Source organism: Sceloporus undulatus, chromosome 6 (assembly GCF_019175285.1).
Source record: "Sceloporus undulatus isolate JIND9_A2432 ecotype Alabama chromosome 6, SceUnd_v1.1, whole genome shotgun sequence".
Lineage (NCBI taxonomy): Eukaryota > Metazoa > Chordata > Lepidosauria > Squamata > Phrynosomatidae > Sceloporus > Sceloporus undulatus.
The window spans coordinates 110,295,630-110,317,906 of NC_056527.1; the positions used below are offsets into that span (position 1 = coordinate 110,295,630).

At 43.7% G+C, this 22,277-nt stretch overlaps 1 protein-coding gene across 7 annotated transcripts; it reads left to right on the forward strand.

Annotated features, from left to right (window-relative positions):
• The first annotated feature begins 2,240 nt into the window (after positions 1-2,240).
• Positions 2,241-20,580, forward strand: LOC121933313 (zinc finger protein 16-like). 7 transcript variants are annotated; one of them, XM_042472851.1, is made up of 5 exons: positions 2,741-2,754; positions 10,115-10,217; positions 11,091-11,307; positions 13,158-13,271; positions 15,225-20,580. In XM_042472851.1, the coding sequence occupies exons 3-5, from the start codon at positions 11,235-11,237 to the stop codon at positions 18,506-18,508; spliced, it is 3,471 nt and encodes a 1,156-aa protein (XP_042328785.1). In that variant the 5' UTR covers positions 2,741-2,754; positions 10,115-10,217; positions 11,091-11,234; the 3' UTR covers positions 18,509-20,580. The 7 variants fall into 7 exon arrangements, with proteins under 7 accessions (XP_042328783.1, XP_042328788.1, XP_042328785.1 ...); XM_042472853.1 differs by having other exon boundaries at positions 11,091-11,174; XM_042472854.1 differs by lacking the exon at positions 11,091-11,307 and having other exon boundaries at positions 2,622-2,754.
• Positions 20,581-22,277: the final 1,697 nt, after the last annotated feature.

Consider the following 22,277-nt stretch of genomic DNA (forward strand, 5'->3'; position numbering starts at 1 on the left):
CACTAGGGTCCCTTATTTTGCTTCAGTGAATCTTAACAGATTGCCTTCTCTCTTCAACCAACTATGGTTAGCAAGGACGTTGCCTACCAGCTAATGATATAATTAACCATACTTGAGGAGCGTGTTTGTGGGTTTGTTTGCATAATTGCATAATTAAAAATTAATTTCTTCATTAGCCCAGGCCCTAGGGAAAAACCTGACTTGTTGCAAGAGGAACTAGGGCTGTCTTCTACATGCTCAGCAGAAGAAAAGCCAAGGAGCTCTGATTGCCTCAGAATGTCCTGTACTTTTCACCTCTGAGCCAACTCCTGGCTTCTGTTCCTGAGCTGCAAATGAACCCATCTGAGTATGGGAAGACAACTGTGCGATGGCAGGATGCATGCCTAGCAGGTCTCAGATTCAACTTCTGGCACATGGCTAGTTAGCAAGGATTTCACAAGGCAAAGCTGGACTTTCTTTTGAGAGTCTTGGAAGAGCAGGTGGCAGTTAAAACAATCAGGACTGGATTAAAGGGACTAATGAATAGCCCCACCATAGGGCAGGTTTCAATGCTGCCCTGTCTTCCTGCTTGTCCCTTTTCCTCTCCTCAGATGGTGATATGACAGCCAGAAATCCAACAGGCACAGTGCTATCCCCTCCAGCATGGTAATACAATGTGAGCAAATCATCACCTTCCCCATCACCATGTACAGATGGGAGAGCTGTACTGCGAAGAAAGCCAATAGAAAGAAAATAAACTCATCTGAGATATTAGAATTCAAAGACACAGCTGTGTTAATCTGGAAAGTGCGTATGCAAAAAGATGTTGTAGCATATTTGAGACTAACTGAAGGAAAGAAGTTGGTAGCATGAGCTTTCGTAGACTTACCGTAAGTCTACTTTCTCAGATACAGTTTTCTCTCTCTCTCTCTCTCTCTTTTAATTTTTCCATCCTATTTGTTTTGCTGTACTTTCAACCCACCATTACTTTGCAATTCTGCTTATTACTATTTATTGGGATCTTTAGTTTCCTTTGTTTTCTCTTTCTTCAGTATTCTTCGAGACTATTCTTTTCTTTTTTCTAGCCTCCTTAACATCAGTCAACCCATCTTATTAGTTTCCTTTCTTCTCCTTCTCTTTCCCCTCTAATTTATTCCCTACCTAACCAGTCTTCTTTTCCTTAATACTCATGACCTTCTTCTGTGTCATCTCCATCTCCTCCACTTCCAACTTGTCCTCTTGACCCTTCCACTTTTTCCTTCTTTCTCCCTTCTCTTCTGCTTTCACTTACCTTCTCACTTACCATTGCTTTCACATACTTTCTCCTTTTCCTTATCTCTTTCTTCTTTCTATTTCTCACTTCTTAATTTCTTAATTTCTTAATAAAGATGTAGTCAGTCTCGAAGACCACACTAAAGCCTCACAGCCCGAAAGTCTCAAAGGTGCTACAAGATCCCTTTGCATACTCTGAAGAGTGCTCCAGAAGAGTGCTGAAGACACCAGGGACAGCCAGGAAGACAAACAAATGGGTTCTCAAACAGATTAAGCTCAAATTCTGCTTGGAAGCCAGGATGACTAAAGGGAGGCTGTCATATTTTGGCCACATCACAAGGAAAAATGAATTGTTAGAAAGGACATAGATGCTAGGAAAGATGGAAGGATGTAGAAGGAGAGGGAGACCTCATGCAAAAGGCAATAGGGAATCATTGGGTCTGAACAGACAGGCCAAAATAAAGCTGCTTTGGGTCACTTTGGAGGTATGCTGTTTAAATGATGCATGTGTCCTTAGAGGCCGGAAGCTGTGCCAAGGCCACGCTCCAGATCTAAAGACTGGAGTGCAGCTTTAGCACAGCTTCTGGCCTCTTAAGATGAGTGTGTCATTTAAACAGCATACTTCTAAAGTCACCAGAAGCAGCTTTATTTTGGTCTGTCTGTTCGGGTCCATTGTTTAATAGAATAGCTATAATTAAGAATTTCTGTCCTGCCTTTCTCCCACAATGGGATTCAGGGTGCCTTGTTATTGATTTTAACTTATGGCGACCCTATCACAGATGTTGCCCTTGCCTTTCTGAGGCCGAGAGAGTGTGCCTCTCGGGGATTCTGGTGAGTTTTGCAGAACCCACCCACATCCTTTGCCTCATCTGCTGTTAGAATCACAGGATCCTATGATCTCCCAGGGCTTGGAAATTTCTGGGGACCATGGGTATTTCTTAATAGAATAGCTATAACAGACAATCTGAAAAAAATCAGATATTTGAAACACTTCTTCCCCCAAGAAGCATTTTGGATAAGGGATTTGAACGGTGGGCTGCAAGTCTGGAGACCAGTGTATCCCTATAGGCAGATATTCCCCAATGTCTCCCTAGGGTCAAATATTCCCCTATGTCTCCCTAGGGGCAAATATTCTGCAATGTCTCCCTATGGGCAAGTCCTGCCATGTGTTCCAGTGCCTCCTCTCTAGAGGTGAAATGGTTAAGCACCATAGAGAAAGAAAGAGAGAGGGAAAGAGGGCTTCCTCCTGCTGCTGCTCTCCTTTCTTTTGCCAGCAGCAGCGGAAGAGGGGAGCTGTGCAAGAGGCCACTTCCTCCCAGCCTCCTGCTGCCTCTGAGCTGGAGGTGTCAAAGGAGCCTGGGGGCAGCCCCTTTGGCTCTATGGGCTGCAAGGGCAGTGCCCCCCAACAGTGGCTCTCTCTGGAGCCACCAGCCTTTGAGCCTGGGCCAGCTGCAAAGGGCACTGGAGCAGCAGCCAGAGCTGGGAAACAAATGGGAGCATGTGGTCAGTATGTTTTTGCATTTTGCAGACAAAAGAGGGCTGCCTGGGTTGCTATTATTATTACTGTTGTTGTTATTGTTGTTGTTATTAAAGTCTGGTTGTTGGTTGGTTTGCAAACAAAAGATGGGCTGGGTTGGCCCTTTTGTGGATTAGAAATGGTGCTCTACATTATGTATTCTTATTTTGTTTCATTTTTATGCCGCCTTTCTCCCCAAAAAGGGACCCAAGGCGGCTCACAAGATTAAAAACACCTTAAAAATAATAATAAAAAAAAGAAAATAACCTAGTTATTTTATTATATATTAAGTATGTTATCTATCTATCTATCTATCTATCTATCTATCTATCTATCTGTCTGTCTGTCTGTAACATATAATATAATATAAAATATATTATATATAATATTACACAGACATATATATATATATATATAATAAGTACATATAATATAATAGATAAATATATAAACTGGGTTATTATAAAAACAATTAAAATAACAAATAAAATAACAATTATTATAAAAATATATTCAATTATATATTTATATATTATATATTATACATATTATTATGTATTTATTATATATTAAAACAGTTAAAATAACTGTCAATTATATATTAATATATTATATTATATTATATATTATGTATATTATTATGTATTTATTATATAATAAAACAATTATAATAACCATGGGCTGGAATTTTAATACCATAATCGTGGGATGGCATTTTCCTATGGGGTGTTTGCTTGTTTTATATATATATATATATATATATATATATATATGTGTGTGTGTGTGTATTTTAGTAGTGTCTGTTGTAGTTGTGGGAAGGAAGTGCAAAGGCAGGCTTGCTGTTGAGGATAAACAAAAATAATGGCCACAGAGAACCTACATAAATTCAACCAAGACCATGAAGAAATTGAAATAGCTGAAGATTTCCCGTACCTTGGCTCAAACATTGATCAGAAAGGAGACAGCAGTCAAGAAATCAGCAGAAGATGAAGAATGGGAAGAGCGCCTGCGAAAGAACTGGAAAAGATTCTAAAATGCAAAGATAAACAACTGAGCACAAAAAATTAGAACCATACAAGGCTTTGTATTCCCTGTTATCATGTATGGGTTCAAAGATATAGCCGTGTTAGTCTGTAGAATCAGTATGTAGAGAGATCTGGTAGCACCTTTGAGACTAACTGAAAGAAAGAAGTTGGCAGCATGAGCTTTCGCGGACTTAAGTCTACTTCCGCAGGTGCATGTATGGATGTGACAGCTGGACAATTAAGAAATGAGATAGGAGGAAAATCAATTCATTTGAGATGTGCTGCTGGAGAAGAGAGCTGAGGATGCCATGCACAGCCAAAAAGACAAACAAATGGGTCCTTTAACAGATCAAGCCAGAACACTCCTTGGAAGCTAAGATGATCAAATTGAGGCTATCGTACTTTGGCCACATCAGGAGAAGATATGGATCACTAGAAAAAACAATAATGCTGGGAAAGGTGGAGGGATGTAGAAAGGGAGGAAGGCTGCATACTAGATGGAGGGACTCTATTAAGGAGGTCATGGGTATGACTTTGCAGGACCTAAGCAGAACAGTGGACGATAGGGGGTCTTGGAGACCTTTTATCCATGGGTCGAGATTGACTTGAGGGTTGTTAAAAACAACATCAACTTGTAGTTTTTAATCACAGAATCTTAAAAGTTGGAAGCAACTTTAAGGGCCATCAAGTTCAACAGTAATGTATGTATCCTGTTTTTGCTTGATGCTTTGAATTGCTTTTAAAACTTTTGTTGTAAAGTCTTTTAAATTGCTTTTATTTGTTAGCCACCTTGGGCCCCTTTCCAGGAGCAAAGTGGCTTACAATGAAATAAATCACTGAGTAAATAAATAAGGGTTTTACATAGTAGCATAAATCACAGAGTTGGAAGAAACCTCATGGGTCATCTAGTCCAACCCCCTGTCATTAAAAAAAGAAATAAAATGAAAAAGTGGTGGTTTCTCCAGCACTTAGAAAGGTTTATAATTCCACATTGTTTGACATGAATTATGTTTTAAACCTCGTGTCACGCTCACAGCCAAGATTATATGCAAAGTGGTCTTATCCTGATTCCTCTAAAGCACAGCTTTATGTTCCAGGAAGTATTTGATCCCTGCTCTCAGAGTTGTAGTCTGATGCTCAAACCATATCTCTGTTTCCTCCAAAGCCCAGCCTACTGGGCTTAATTCTAAGTAAACTTCCATAAAGTTTTTAGGCTAAGACGTGGGTTTACACCTCTGCCTATCAAGGATCATAGGCTGCATCTGCAATACAGAAATAAATCAGTTCAGCATCACTAACTGCCATGGCTCAGTGCTATTAAATTCTAGGAATTGTGCTTTTGAGAGACATTTGTTGGAGCGCTCTGGTGCCACAACAAATTACAAATCCCAGAACTCCATAGCACTATACCATGGAAATTAAAGTGGCGTCAGACTAGATTATTTCTGCCCTGCAGATGCAGCCATAGCTGAGAGAAATAACACTGCTTATATCTTGTGTTACTGATTCAAACTCTGCAGCTAAATACAGGTCTCCCATTTATTCTGAATTTATTGCTGCAAAATTGATTGCATGTGTGTATTTTAGGGGAGAGAAATGGGTGGAGGGAGGGCTGCTAAGGCTGGAGGAAATTCCTATCAAAAATGGGATACAACTTTTGCAGTAGCTTAGATGTGAATCCAACATGGTCTTCCCTCCTCTTCCCATGCTGCCCATTTAATCTTTTGATCCATTTTAGACTGTAGTCTCTTTGGGACAAGGTCTTGTTTTTTTCACTTGATGTTCTATGAAGTGCTATGTAGGATGATAGAACTAATAGTACTTAGCTCTTCATATGCACCTCTTCTCTCTCTTCCTTTCTTATCCCAAAGGTGTCTTCCAAAAGTCTTGGGGCACTACTACTGTTGGTCTTGTCCAAGAGCATAGAGATCATAGTCCAATGGCAGTACATGTATTTTGCATGGAGGAGATGTGCTTGCTGGCACTCTCAGTTGCAAAAGATGTGTAGGAGTGCAAAAAGATGATAGAAGGACTACAGTAGCAGGAAAACATGTGGAATAGCAGGATTGGGAAGGTCTCATTCAGAGGTCTTACTGCTCAGATGAAAAGGCACAGGGACGTAGCCAAGGGGGGTGGTGGTTCTGGGGGTCCGGACCCCCCCCTTCCATTAGAAAAATGAATGGTATGTGCTACTGCGCTGCCGCACTCAAGCCCCATTATAATGATGGCACTTAGTCTGGACCCTAGCTACATCCCTGAAAGGCAAGCTATTATCCTGCCACTGAATGCTGGGGACTTCATTTCCTATCATCCTTGACCATTGGTGATGCAGATGGGACTAATGATACTTGTAGTCCAAATAAATATCGAGGGTGACCAGTTGGATAAAGAGTAGCAAGGCAGCTTCTTGCACCATGATATTTGTTATCCTTTTGGAGTATACCTGCTTGCTTTTTTTAAAAAATGAATATTTTAAATTAATTTTCACATACATTTAAACAAAAGTATAAAACACAAAAGATGAAAAAATATTTGCGCACATATCTAACAGGTGTTTACCTGCTATCGTGACAAATCTTTTATCTCTCGCTGCACCCTCCACCCCCGCAAATTGTGTCAGGGCCCCAACACATCCAAGTTACAAAGATAGCATCAGTTAGGTGTGTATGTTGCTTCCAGGCATGAAGAAATCACAGGAGGAGGACTTTGTATCTGGACTTGGCTCCCTGGAGTTGGCAGCTCAATAGATCCTGGCTGCAAAAACTGAGTTTAGTGGTAGACTGTAGTAGACAAATGTAAAATCAGGATCTGCTCTTTAGATGTATGAATTTGATAAAACAAGAACATTGTCCGGGTCCTTCATGATTTTCCATTTACACTACTCTGCTGCAGCTTGAACTAAGGGCTCAGGTTGTGTAAACTTGTTGCTTTGAATGAGTGAATCCACCCGTACTCCTGTCTTCTTCTTTTCTGACTCCCTTCCATTTTACCAAGTGTTATTGTCTTTTCCAACGTTATGTTATCTCATGTTATGTCATGATATGGCCAAAGTATGACAGCCTCAGTTTAGTCATCTTGGCTTTTAATGCGAGTGCAGGCCTGATTTGCTCTTGGACCCATTCCTTTCTCTTTTTAGAGATCTGTGGCATTTATAGAACTCTTGTCCTCATCACATTTCAGATGAGTTGATTCTCTTCCTATCAGCTTTCTTCACTGTCCAGGTGAAGAAAGAAATTAGAACCACAAACAGAAATTAGAAATTTGGCATGGAGGATCTTGACTTTGGTATTCAGTGATACATTATTATACTTCATAGCTGCCCGTCTTAGTCTTCTTTTTATTTCTTGACTCCAATCCCCATTTTGATTAATGACTGAACCAAGGTGTAGAATATCTTGAGCTATTTCAGTGTCTTCATTACCCTCTTTAAAGTTATGTAAATCCCCTATGGTCATTTATTATGTTTGTTTTCTCGTATATTCAACTGTAGCCTGACTTTTGCATTTTCTTCTTTAACTTTCATCAGTAATCTTGCCAAGTCTGGATGATGCGATGCATAGAGCTCTCTTGATGGGTTTAGTTTCAGCTCCATCACAGTAGTATTCCTTTCATTCCTCACATAGGGCACTGTGATTTTGTGGGAGCAGTAGATAAACTTAAAATTGACCCCCCCCCAACACACACACATACACTCCTGCTTGGGTTTCTGTACTAGTTTGAAAACAATTCAGGAGTTAAAGCAGCTTGAAAGAGTCTGGAAACCAAGCCTTATGAGGAATGTTTGAGGGTATATGCTTAGTTTGGAGAAGAGAAGATTGAGAGGTGACATGATAGCTTTCTTTAATTATCTAAAGGGATGTCATATAGAAAATGGAGAAAGCTTGTCTGCTCCACTAGAGATTATGCCACAAACCAATGGGTTCAAATTATAAGAACAGAGATCCTACCTAAACACTGGGATGAACTTTTGTTTTTACTGGAAGAGCTGTTTGACAGTGGAATAGATTGCCTTAAATGTGGTGGGCTCTTCATCTTTGGAGGTCTTTAAACATAGATTGGCTGAGCCTCTTTCAGGAGTGCCACACTTGTATTTTTCCTGCATGGCAGGTATTGGAGTAGATAGCCTTGTGGACCCTTTCAGCTCTAAGAGTGTATGATTCTTTGAACTGTTTCTGTCTGGTGTCAAAGTGGTAGGAGACATTTGACTGTTTCTCCCAGAGGTTCAAGACGCTTAAGGTTGGCCTTGCATCTGGCATGTATGGGGAGGAGAAGAAGCACTTCATGGTAGCTTGGCAGTTTGAGGCTGGGAAAAGATACAAAGGCTGTGAATGGGCTGGGGTAAATTAATTTTCCTCTTATACTAACCAGCTTGCACCTTTCTCATAGCTGTTGGGGAGTGAGATGGATCATGTTTGCACACTGGTTTCTTTGTTTGCTTCTACACGATATAACCCTTGTGAGTACCATTAGACTTATCCCCAGGGTATGCACACCAGTCCAGCTGTGCAGATTTAGCTTGCCAGCCAGGCATAGTCAGGGTAGCATTTGTTGTTAGGGGCCCAGTTTTCCCATTGGCAGTGCAGGGATCCTGGATACCATCAGCGAAAGGGCTGGGATGCTTCCCTGCTGTATATCATCTGCTGGATCATTTACTCTTTTTAAATTATTATTATGATCATTTACTCATAATAAAACTTATCATTAAATACCAAAGTAAGAACTAAGAATCACTCAGGCTGTAGTGCTTCTGATTTGTATGTACGGTTGTGAAACTTGAACAGAAAGCTGAATTAAGGGAAATGACTCATCTGAAATGTGGTGTTGGAGAAAAGTTGTATAGATACCATGGACAGCTCAAAAGACAAATGTGTGGGTTTTAGACCAAATCAAGCCAGAACTCTTACTAGAAGTGAAGATGACTACAACTGAGACTGTTATACTTGGGACATATTGTGAGATCACTTGTTGGAAAACACAATAATGCTGGGAAACATAGAGGGGTGTAGGAAAAGAGGAAGATAATATTACAGGTGGATTGACACCTGTCAATCAAGGAAGCCAAAGCCCTAAGTTTTCAAGACCTAAGGAAGGTAGTTGATGACCAGGAATCTTGGAGATCTCTCATTTGCAGGGTCACCATATATTGAAGTCAACTTGGCGGCAAATAACAACAGCAAACTAAGCTTATCTTATAGCAGCAATGTTTTTGGCACCAAATGAAGTTTTGTGGAGTCCTGGAGCTATGTCTAGTTCCAGATCAGAATAGAACAGATGGCAACAGTTTTGAGAGTGTTCAGCCTTGCAATTTGGTGAGATTAACAGCCTGGCTGTAGGCTGTAATTCAAAGGAAGGAAATGGCAAAACCACCTTGCAGTGTTCCTTGCTTAAGAAAACCCAATGAAAGTCATGAAGTTACTGTAAGTCAACAGGCAATTTGAAAGCAGATACACACACACACACACACACACACACACACACACACACCAGCCTGATCCTGTGCATTTTCTCCCTAAACTACTGAAATAGGACACAAAATGTTGTGGTCATAACAGAAACATACAGAGATCCAGAAAGTGGCTGGGGAAAAAGAGGAAACAAGTAACTTCCCCCACATAAAGCACTGGGCCCCTGGCTTGTGTGAAGGTTGTGGAGCAAGTTCAGCACTTTAACCAGTAATAATCCAACCCTGTCTCTATGGGTGGTTAATTACTAGGTAGTCACAGCTAAATGCTTCCTCTTGGGACATTGCCACCTTGCTATCTGGCTTGGCTAGGACCAAAGCATGATGATAAGAGAAGTATTTGGATAAATCATTATTTGTCCACTAATCAAAGCAGGTGTCGTTTTAGAACAGGAGTGGGCAAAGTGTGGGCTGTGGGTTGCATGATGCCCTCATGAACTGTTTTTGTAGCCTCAAGGCCTTCCAGAGGTCAAATGTTTTTGACTGCAGAATGTAAAAAAATAACCTTTAGGGGATATGGATAACATTTCCACCACATTTCGTGGGCCACTGGACTGCCATGATGTCAAAACAGTTTTTTTGTGATTTTATTTTTGCATCTAAATGCCCTAAAGTGCCTTCTAGAGCCCCAGGAAGGACCAAAAACATGTTGAGAATGCCACCATGTCCCCTTGAAGGCATTTGTGGGCAACAATTTATTTTTGTTTTTGAAGGTGTGGTGAGGGTGTGTAACCCCCTAGCCTCCCACAGTTGCCTAGCCCTGCTTTAGAAACTCAGCATGGCATTCTTCGTTTAGGTAAACTGCTATTCCAACCCTGCTTCAACTGGAGGGACCATTTTGCTACCCTACCTTTGTTTCAGATGATGTTGATCCTGCCACCTGAAGTACTGTAGACTACGGGTCCAGAGAGCTGGCACAGGGAAGAAGCCATGCAGGAGAATTTGGAAACTGATGCCACTTCGGGTATGTCCATAGCTCGCTGTATATTTTTGTTTAGCTTTTAGGCTCAGCTGTGCCCAGAAGACTTGCAGAAAATAAGTGTGCCTTGAAAATGTTCCAAAAATAAGGAGATTACAGTGGTACCCCGGGATACGAATGCGCCGCCTTACGAAATTTCCGGGTTACGAAAAAAATCCATAGAAAAAAACTGTTCCGGGTTACGAAGGTTATTTCGGGTTACGAAAAATTTTTTGGTGCTTTTCGGCGCTTTTTCGCATGAAATCGCGGCTTTCGCTATTAGCGCCTATGGCTTTTTCGGCTTGCGAAAGCTTTCGGGTTACGAACGCGGCGGCGGAACGAATTAAATTCGTAACCCGGGGTACCACTGTACTACATGCGGCATTTAAGCTGCAACTAGAACTGGGAAAAAATGTCTTTGGAAATACTTAGCTGCTGTGTCCCCGAAGTCTGGTTAGGATGTCCCTTTTCATGACTGGTGGAAACTCATCAATGACCTCCCAATCACACAAGTCCCCAGGTGCAAAATGCTGCTACTGGGCAGTTGCGATATTGGCAGTTGTGGTGTCACATGCTCCTCTTCCTGTCCTATTCCCAAGCAGGCTGGTTGCCTTTATCCTCCCCCCCCCCTGCAACGTCTTTTCACCTATTTTTAAAACGTACATTGCAGTAGCAGAGCTCCAAAGTGGCATGAGAAAGTTAAAATAAAAAGAAATTAAAATAAACCCCAAAGGGATACTCAGTAGGGCATAGGGTAGAGTGGTGGGGTTAAGGGAGAGTCAGGAAGGGAGTGCAATGGCAGTAGCAGCCGCAGTTGTGTGATTGCAAAGACATGTGATATTGGTTGTTTTAAACCTGATATGTTTCCATCTATTTTAGACTGACACAATTATGTACTAAGGATTGTCAGAGCATGAATGGTATCCAAAGAAAGAGGAGTCCACTTGGCAAGGACCACCTTTGGTAAATGCCTTGTGGAAAAGACTTCAGGAGCATGTGGCACTACCTGGGTGGCTTCTTCAGATGACATCAGCAACGAGAGGGCTCTATAGAAGAGATAATCTGGTCCCATGGTCTTGGATCTGTAGAAGAGAAGGTGGTGTCCTAGATAACCTGGTCCCATGGTATTTAGGTCTTTATGGACTAAAAGGAAATCCTTAAGTTTCATGTTGGTGTGCTGTAGAGCAGGGTTGGGAACAGTTTGCCTTTTCAGATGTTGCTGGACTGCAGCTCCCAGTGTTCTCATCATGAGCGATGCTTGCTAGGGCTGCTAGGAGGTGCAGTCTAATAGCAGCTGGTAGGCTGCATGATTCCTGCTCCTGATATAAAGTCTTACATATGTGTAAGAACATGCTAACCACCAAATGTTTTGATCTGTAACTCCCATTAGCCTCACATAGCATGGCAAGTGGTTGGTCAGTGATATGAAAGTGGTAGTCCAGAAATATCTGAAGCTCTTTCTGGTGAGGGAAAGTTGGATTAGAATATCTGATGAGTAAATGTTTAAAGAGAGGATTAAAAATTATTTTTTTACATTTAAAAAGAGTAAAATTTAATTTAAAAAATTAAAGAGAGGATTGGTTCTGTAAACCAGGGCCTCATGATTGTCTGCCAATCTCTAAGGGGGAGTGACATCTAGTGGAGAGAGTGGTTGACAGCAAAACAGCAAAATCTTCTCCTATACAGTGGTACCTCGGGATACGAAATACCCAGGTTACGAATTTTTCGGGATACGAATAAATCCCATAGGGATTTATTGTTTCGGGTTACGAAAGTTTTTTTGGGTTACGAAAAAACTCCGGCGCTGTTTTAATTGGAGCCGCGGCGGAGCCGCGGCTTTTTTCCCCATTAGCGCCTATGGCAATTCGGCTTACGAAGGTTTTTCGGGTTACGAAATTAGCCGCGGAACGAATTAATTTCGTAACCCGAGGCACCACTGTACTCACCAGCCTGTTACCTTGGGTCCAAGTCATTGCTGGTATAAGGACCTGTTATATGGAGACATATACAAACAATTAATAAAGATTAATCATTTCCCCAACTCTCTGGCTTCAGGGATTCCTTTCATGTGTATTGACCAACTGGAGCAGTGGCCCTCAGCCTTTGGTCCATTTAATGTTTTACATCTGAACTCCTAGCATCTCTGACATCTCTGGAAGTTGAAACTTCTGGATTAACTAAGGTTGAAACCATTGCACTGGAGATGAAGTCCTGTTCTGAACCTCTATCATTTGCTTAGGTTGCAGATGTCCTGTATTTGTTGCATCTATCTCAGATTTAGTTCATGCAAGACACCAGATGGGCCTGTAATCTGCTCCCCCCTCTACCTGGACCATGTTCTCTGTGGGCTTGCAGCTATATATTACGGAAGTAGTGATAGTGATAATCAGTAGCATCTTTCAGAGAGGTTTGTTAACCATTATGAATCTCCCCCTAAACTGAAGAACCACAAAGATCCCTAGAATACAAAGGTGGGATACAGACCGCCCAAAGCGGTTGGTCTCCCGCCGCCCTAGTTTGCTCCATGGGGAAGCCGCAGTCTTCAGACCGCGGGGCTTCCCCGTGGAGCAAAAAGAACCCTTAAAAGACGGGTTCTTTATGTGCTGCGTTTGTGATGCTGCAATGCGCCAATGGCGCACTTGCGACATCACAAGCGCGCCGGGATGTGCGAATGCTAGGTGTCTGTCACATCAAAATGGCAGTGCCCATGTAGACAGGGCGCCGCCATTTTGACGTCCTGGCGATGTACTAGGGTTAGGGAGCGTCTAAAAACTATGCTCCCGGGCAACCCTAGTACGTCGTCAGGACATACTAAAAGGCCCATGTAAACAAGGACAAAGTGAAATATTTTGATACAGCTTGTAGCTTGACAACCCAAACAGTGTTAGAGCCCAGAGTGTTCTGATGCCTTGGTTCACTTTTCTGTTCTTAATGCTGTGTTCTCAGATCACCCAGAAAATGCTCCTCCTGCTGGCTCCCAAATCCCAGGAATGAAGGCATGTGCCCCTGATGGTCCTGAAGTTTTGGAGGAAGAAGAGACACCGAGAGTCACCCATGCAGGTGGGAAATATGGAAGTGGACAGACTTATCTTGAAACAAAGGGGTGGAAGATCCACACCTTCCTTCCTCTCATTCATAACCAAAACAACCTCAGCTCATTTCCCCCCTTAAAGATGAAGATTCCCGCCCCCCTCCCCCAACAAATCTCCTTCCACCTTGTTTGTTAAACTAAAAAGTGTCACATTCTGGCCATAACATGTAATAACATTTCCCTTCCTAATGCAGCTTCCTTCATTTCTAGTTGTTTCTTTCTATTTCCTCATGACCTCTAACTTCATTGCTTTTCATAGAATTCTAGGTTAATGAGTTTGCAGATGGATGAATCTAGGAGGAGTTGTAATAGTACTACATGGAAGGGAGTCTTGAATGTGCAGAAGATAAATCCCTCTCCCCTCAGTTCACTAACTAGTCTGGTTTGGAAGTGGAGATATCTATCCCTTCCTCCTTATCTAGTAATAATAATAATAATTTTTTTTATTTATATACCGCTTTTCCATTGATCAAAGCGGTTTAACAGCATATATAACATACAATATAAATATTAAAACATGAATATATTAAAATCCCCCCATATACAAATAACAAAACCATATCTCATGCCAGCTCAGCAGTGCTGTCAGGAGGGGAGGGAGGGCGTACAGAAGTCAGGAGTCAGGGGTATGCCTGCTCGAAAAAGTGTGTTTTCAGCCCCTTCTTAAATTGGTCTAAGGAGGTGGCCGAGCGGAGCTCGCCGGGGAGCGAGTTCCAGAGGTTGGGGGCCGAAATAGAAAAGGCCCTCCTGGTGGTGGTAGCCAATCTAGCCTCCGGAACTCTTAGCATTTGCTTCCCGGCTGATCTGAGTGTGCGGGGCGGATTATATGGAGAGAGGCGGTTCTCCAAGTACCCTGGGCCCAAGCCATTTAGGGCTTTATAGGTAATAACCAACACCTTGTATTGTGCCCGGAAGCAAATGGGAAGCCAATGAAGGTCTTTTAAGACCGGTGTTATGTAACTGGTCCTAGATGTATTAGTGACCAGTCTAGCTGCCATATTCTGCACCAATTGCAGCTTCCGGTATGGTACAAGGGTTGCCCCATGTAGAGCGCATTGCAGAAATCCAAACGAGAAGTTACCAGAGCATGTACTACTGTTTCAAGGTCCCCCCGGCTCAGGTAGGGACGCAGTGATTGACTGGATACTGAAAATAGTGTAGAATCAGGGTCCCCCCAGCAAAGGAATGCTGGAAGTGAAGTTTCCTGACCTTACTGGAGGGGACCCCCTGATATCAACTATGTTGAAGCGCTACATAATTGGCATGGATAATCCTGGGCTAGATTAACCCTAGTGTGATTTGGCAGAAGTCAGCGTCATATACTTAATGGAATCTTCTCCCATACATAATGACTGATGTCCTGTTAGTTATTTATAGAAGGAGCCCTTGTGGAGCGGTGGTTAAATGCCCATCCTGCAGCCACAACGTTGTGAGTTTGATCCCAGGGTTCCAAGGTCCACTCAATCTTCCATCCTTCTGTAGGTCGGTAAAATGAGTACCCAACTTGTTGGGGACAATTGGTTTACAGATTGTAAACCACATAGAGAGTGCTGAGTTCACTATTGAGTGGAATAGAAATTTAAATTCTGTTGCTATTGCTACTCCTTCATAAGTCATTTTTCTTTTAGCTTTGTTTTTAATAGAAGTCTGATGCATTTAACTGCTGTAAATTGTATATCCCAGCATCCTGCAATCCATGTATAAAAAAATCAGTGGATATAGGGGGCTGACTGTATTAACTAAGTAAATGGACAAATAAATACAGTGGGCCTGAGCCCCTTACTTCAAATGGGGCTTGAGCTTACACATTTTTTTTCTTACTGGGGGGGGGGTCCCCGAACGGATCCCTCGCGTAAGAGAAGGGCTCACTGTAAGTACATCCCAGTCTCTTCCCTGATTCATTCTTTCTCTTTCCTTGTCAGATGATGGTGAGATGGCAGAACCCTTGAAGGACGAAGAAGAGGAGGAGGAGGAGGAGGAGGAGGAGGAGGAAGAGGAAATGGGTGTCTTATATATTGAGCCCCGAAGCCATCTTGGGAAGCAGGGCTTGCCAGTGACCACTTCAACACCTCCACCCCGTGGAAAGGGAGAGCGCCCTTACCCCTGCAGTGAGTGTGGGAAGGCCTTCAGCCAATGGTCCAAGCTGGTGCGCCACAGGCGCATCCACACTGGGGAGCGCCCCAACACCTGCACTGACTGTGGCAAGTCCTTCACGCAGAGTTCCCACCTGGTCCAGCACCGGCGGACACACACAGGGGAGAAGCCCTACGTCTGCGGTGACTGTGGCAAGGCCTTTTCCTGGAGCTCCAACTTGGCTCAGCACCAGCGCACCCACACAGGCGAGAAGCCCTACGTCTGCCGGGAGTGCGGCAAGGCCTTCTCCCAGAGCACGAACCTCATAAAGCACCAGCGCAGCCACACTGGTGAGAAGCCTTACCGCTGCCCAGAATGCCCCAAAAGTTTCTATCGCTCCTCGGACCTCATCCAGCACCAGATCACCCACACAGGCGAGCGCCCCTTCAAGTGCGAAGAGTGTGGGAAGGGGTTCACCCAGAGCGCCAACCTGGTCAAGCACCGGAAGATCCATGCTGGGGAGAAGCCCTTCCGGTGCAACGACTGTGGCAAGACCTTCATCCAAAGCTCCGAGCTCATCCAACACCAGCGCACCCACTCGGGGGAGAAGCCCTACCAGTGCCAGGAGTGTGGCAAACGCTTTGGCCATGGGGCTACTCTAGTCAAGCACCAGCGGCTTCACATGGGGGTTGAGCCTTACCGCTGTGGCGACTGTGGCAAAACCTTTGGACTAAGCTCGGCCCTGGAGCGGCACCGGCGATGCCACAGTGAGAGTCGCCCATATGCCTGCACTGAGTGTGGTCAGAGCTTCTCTTTGGCCTCCAACCTCACCCTCCATTCCCGCATTCATCGGGGTGAGAAGCCCTATCGATGTGCTGACTGTGGCAAGTGCTTTGGCATGAGCTCCACTCTCATTCGCCACCAGCGTATCCACACAGGTGAAAAGCCCTATGCATGCCTTGACTGTGGCAAGGCCTTCGTCCGCAGCTCACACCTCACTCAGCACCGCCGGACGCACACTGGTGAGCGGCCATACCACTGCGAGGAGTGTGGCCGACGCTTCTCCCAGAGCTCCAACCTCATTACCCACCAGCGCATCCACATGGAGGAACGGCCCCATGTCTGCCATGGCTGTGGGCGGCGTTTTGCTCAGGAGGAGGAACTGCAGCGCCACCAGCAGGAGGAGAAAGAGAAATGTAGCGTGCGAAAAAGAGAATCTAAAGAGTCAGAGAGTGACATATGTGAGAAGAGTGGTGAGGATGGCCATGTAACCTGTGCCATATGTGGGCTGGACTGCAAAGATGTTGCTACACTGGGTCAGCATCAGGAGATCCATGGTGCCCACCTCTGTAACCTTTGTGGGCAGACCTTCCAAGACAGTGCAGGGTTAGTGCACCACCGAGAAAGCCATACATCCTATATCTGTACTGAGTGTGGGAGAAGTTTTGGTGATGCCCATGCCTTGGCCTGCCATCAGGAGAATCATGAATCATTGATCTGTGGCATATGTGGCCAGAATTTCAAGGATAGCTTGACCTTGGCACACCATGAGGAAACCCACTCACTACCGAACCGCAGGACATTTGAAGGGAAGTATGTCAAGAGTAAAGCACGTGTTCTGCACAGCAAGAGCGGGAAGTGCTTTAAGGGGAACCCAAAGCTTAGGTTTGAGCAGAAATCTTGTAAGGATCTTGTATGTAGTGATTCCCTGGAAAGTTTTGCAGTTGGGGCTGTTCTGGTGGAGCATCAGGAAACACAAGCTTGTGTCTGTCTGGAATGTGGAGAGAGCTGCCAGGATCGTTTGGCACTGGCGGATCACTGCCAGAGTCATGGCAGACTCCACTGTTGCTCTGAATGTGGGCTGTCCTTTACTAAACACACAGCTCTCCACCACCACCAGCTCACCCATTTGCAGGAGAAACTTTACAAATGCTCAGAGTGTGAGCAAAGTTTTGGTGGCATCCTAGATCTCACTCGACACCAGAAAGAACACACTGGTAAGAGGGTACAACGAGGTGTGCAGTGCCGGCAAAACCTTATGGGCACTACAACCCTGAAATGTCACCAGAGCAGCCCCAAGAAGGACAGTATGGATGGATGTCTTGAACCTGTAGGATCTTTTAACATTGACTCAGATTTTTCTCAGAAGAATCACATGGGGAGGTTTCCCAATAAATGTCTTCTTGCACCTCAAAAAATCTTCCCCAGTGATGAACCCTGCACTGAACATTTAGTCCCTAGCTCCTGTCAGAGCATGTCACTGGAGGGCCAGCCATTTCAGAGCCAATCAAGTCTTACTGCACAGCAAGGAATCCCTGCAGAAGACAAGGCTCTTGGTAGTGCACCTCAGAGAAGCCCTGCTGAAGAGAAAGCACCCTTGTCTGGGCTTCTCAAGGACAGCTGCATTCTTGCCTCCCAGAAGCAAACTCAGATTGAAGAGAAGCCTGGCTCAGATCACCAGGGAGTAAGTCCATTGCAAGAAATCTCTCCTGTCACTCCACCTCATAAAATAACCCCTCCTGGGGAGCGGTCTACTCCAGCTTCCACTGAAATGGCTGCCCTCATCCGGCACCCCAGCCCCAATCCCTACAAATGTCACAACTGCAAGCAGAGTTTTGCAGATGCTACTGGCTTGTCCCACCACCAAATTGACCATAGGAAGGAACGGTTGCTGAAATGTCCTGACTGCGGGAGGGGCTTCCCGGAAAGGCTGGCTCTGATCCGCCACCAGACAGAACACACAGCAGAGAAATCCAGGGGCTCATGGCAAACGCTGCGAAGAAAAAGCAATCATGGCAAGGAGAGGGACCAGGGGAGTTCTCTGGAATTTGGGGAAAGTTTCACAGAGATCTCAGCCATCCTTTTGCAGAGGAGGAACCATGTCCCTGAAACGGGCACCCGACAGCACTTGAAGAACCATGGGACTGATAGGAAGCGAGATGCAGGAGATGTGCTGGAGCCCTACTTTCATCTTGAATTTGGGAAAAATTCCAACATGGGTGGTGGGTTGGCGCGTCACCATGTACAGCAGGACAGGGGGAAATATTTTGCACATTCTGAGCCTGGGAAGATGTCTAGAAATAGCTCAATATTGTTACAGCATCTCCAGAACCACACGGGAGAGAAATCATAACACCCCAGGAACTGTGGGATATGTGTCAGTTCCAGAGAGGTGATGGGTATGGCCCATGAGATTGTGTCTCCTATTGTTCTCTTTCCCCCACTGCTCAGGGTGTATTATGTTGGGGGGCAGGCATATAGACTGATATCATTGGGGTGCTTAGGATTGCCAGGCCTGGAGACATGCATTAAGAGGTAGAGAAGATATTACAGACATTGTTATTAGACTGGAGTATGCAGATGGACAGAATGGAAACAGGATGTTGTAGCAAACAGTGCAGGGTGAGAAATTATTGCTTTCTTTGCCAGCAAAACATAGTGTGTGTCCCCCTGTCCTGGTAACATTTTCTTTTTTCTCATTTTTCCTGCTTTCCCTCTCTTCCCCTGCCCAACCTCTGGCACCAAACATCTTTTAAGGAATTATGTGAATATCTGTATTGTGGAATGAAGAGGAGATGGCTTGTACAGAATATGGTTCATATTATGTTGAGATGGACTTCCAGAGTGTATGTGAGTGTATGTGAGAGAGAAAGTGTCTGTGTGTGTGTACATGTACAGGTACTTATGTACCTGTATTTGAAGACAAGCAAGTAGAAATGGGAATCTTCCAAAAGCCATCTCCCTACCATTTCCCAGGAATGCTGTTCCACCATGGTCATATTTTTTGAAGGATGAGAAACATTTGCTTTCATTGCTGGAAATCCTCCTCCTGTCCAAAATGGCTGCCTTTGACACTTCATGTTGTATCTGCTATTCCTCATATTGATTACCATGTGACATCTTTTGGTCATTTCCTGTTCTGACCACATTAGCAGGATATTGACAGTGGCTTTGGGTAATCAAATGAGCTTGCTCCCCTTTTCCATGGGTTCTTTTGGTGCTTGCCCAAGTTCAGTGGCATTAGTGAGCTGGAATAGTCTGCTACCGCATATCTGCTCCTCCTTAGATTTCTATTCCATGGAATTTTGTAAATCTTAGGAGAGGAGAAGAACATGAAGTTGGGAGGATCTTCTTATGGATGATTTAATCCACAGCTGACCATCATTGGTAGAATTCTGAAAATTGCAGTCCATTTTTAAAACAGAATTTTGCTTGGCCCCATGATTTCAGAGGTGTTTTTTTAATTAAGTGAAGCAGATTTCCTGGGCTTTCAAACCATCAAATGTGTTTCTGACATCACACTCTCTTTTTCTTCCTTATTAGATTTTAAACATACTTCCTATCCCAGTACAATTTTAGTTTAAAGAGCCATTCATTACAAACATCTACCTCACCACTTCAAGCTGGATCATGTCAGGCAATTTTTATACAAAAAGTGCAGTAGAGATGATAGGTAAAACTCATCATAGAAAGAACAGTCCATTTGTCAGTGGAACTACAGGACACAAAGACAGCCATAGTAACAGGTTTCTTAACTTGTCACATAAAACAGATTTTCTGCATCTTAAAAATTATCCTCTGTTGCTGGTACAGCTTTGATTTCAAATTCCTTCTCAATTTTAGTAACTACCTCATCCACTTTGTCTGTGTTGTCCCTTTATCAAAAAGAAAGTTAAGTAGAGGAGTTGGCTGTTGCTTCTCCAGAATCCTTGCCACTTGCTACCTAAAGACTAAGACCCTAGAGACCAGTAGAGGCCATGGGTGGATAACTTACACAACCACAGATCAGCCTGAAAACCAGTAACTTTTTGTAAGGAGCTAGTTGACATAGCCTGTGGCCCATCAGCAAGAGACTGAAGGTCCTCAAAGCCTTCCAGCTATAGGAATGGTTGATAGCATCATCTCTACACGTGAACCCACAATATACTTGGGCTGAACCTATGGCAACTCTCAACCTTTCTGTTCTGGGGTTCGAAGTCAAGGGTGAGGAGCATGATGGCAAGATGGCCATGCAAGAGTGTCCTTTTGTCCTTTCTGCAAGAATCATAGAGTTGGAAGAGACCAGTCCATCACCTGCCATGCATGATCTCTCACAATGAAAGCATCTCTGAGAGATGGCCATCAAGCCTCTGCTTAAAGACCTCTAAAGAGGGAGACTCCATCATTCTCCAAGGGAGTTTATTCCACTGTCAAACAGCTCTAACTGTCAGGAAGTTCCTCCTAACGTTGAGCTGGAATCTCTTCCTGTAGCTTGCATCCATTGTTCCATATCCTATTCTCTGGAGCTGCAGAAAACAAGCTTGCCCCATCCTCAGTATGACACCCCTTCAAATACTTAAAGAGGGCTATCATATCACCTCTCAACCGTCTCTTTTAGCACTATTGAAGTCAAGAAGAAATGTTCTTTCACTTCAGCATGAGTGGCTTCTTCTCTCAAAATGTTGGGCATTGGTTGCCATTTTTTAACATGGTTGTATAAGGTTCTGAGGCGTGGCTGCTTGAAGTTCAATGGAGAGATACAGGAAGACTCTGTGGTTCTTATATGGTTCCTTTATGGTGTCTATAAGCCATCCTATCTGTGATGTCAATAATTTCCATTGCCCTTGGCTTGAATGTGAGATCTTTGGGAAACCCCGACTCCTTTAAGTTTATTGAGGCTGACTGAGATAAAATGAAGCATTAATTAAATTAATACTTTGCTTTTCCCTTATCTCCCCTTTCTCTGTTCCTCTTTCCCTTCAACCTCCTCACATTATTATTTTTTGGCTAGCTTTCTCAACTTTGTTTTAAACAGTGCAATCTTATGCAGCTTTACTGAGAAGTCAGCCCCAATGTATTTGATGGGGATTACTCCAAGGTAGATATACATAGTGTGTTGCTGCCTTAAGCACTCATCTTTTGTAACTCAGGGCTAACCTCTTATTTCCTTGGTGTGTTCCTATACCTGTCTCTCCCCAAGAAGAAGAAAAGATTTTTTCCCCTGTAGAATCCAAATTATTACTGTGTAGGATCTCACTCTATATTTGTGTCTGTGATATTTTTTTCCCTATGGGTTGGGATTATAGTGGTAGTAAAAATTCATTACCTCTTCCCTGCCCTTGGATCATTTCTGCTTGACGGATTCAGTGGGATGGTTTGTCTCCAAATTTTCCTTGTAATTCTAGGAATGTATCAAACCTGAGACTAATACAAACTCAAAACTGGTTTATGCAAATAGTTTTGTTGGTGTTGTAATTTTTTAAAAAAAAGCAAAATCCCATAATCATCTTAATTTAAAAGCTATTGTTGTGGAGCTGTAAACTTCAGTGGATCCAGAAGTTGAATGAAAAGTGAAATCAAATGCTAAGACTTCTTATCTGCATATCTGCTGTGCCTCTTTTTCATAGTTTTCAGCTCATGAACACTCAGTAAGGGATTAGAGAGGTAGCTGCTCTTTACCTACCTATTGCAGACAGGCACACACAGCTATAGTAGGATCAGTTTAGTGCACTGTGTACTGCAGACAAGCTAACACTGAAAGTCTGTGTTTCTCCTGGCTGTCTACATCCTCTCAGTGCCAGTGCTGCTAAAACATTTCCAGCTGGACAGAGGCTAAAGAAGAAAAGGGGGCTGAATGAATGTGAAAAGCCTTTGTCTAAAAGAGCTTCTTTATCAGTGTCCTTGGCGTGGAACAGACTGCCTGAAAAGGGCGGCCTAATTTTCTCTGGAAGGAAGCCGCAGCCGCCAAACCGCACGGCTTCCCTCCGGAGGAAAAAGGACCTGGAAAAACTGGGTTCTTTTTGAGCCGCAGGGACGGTGTAACAAGTGCGCCACACTAACCTTGTCATGTAAGCAGAGAACCACTGTGATCATGGGAATAGCGGTATACAAATAAAGATTCATTCATTCATTCATAAGTGCCG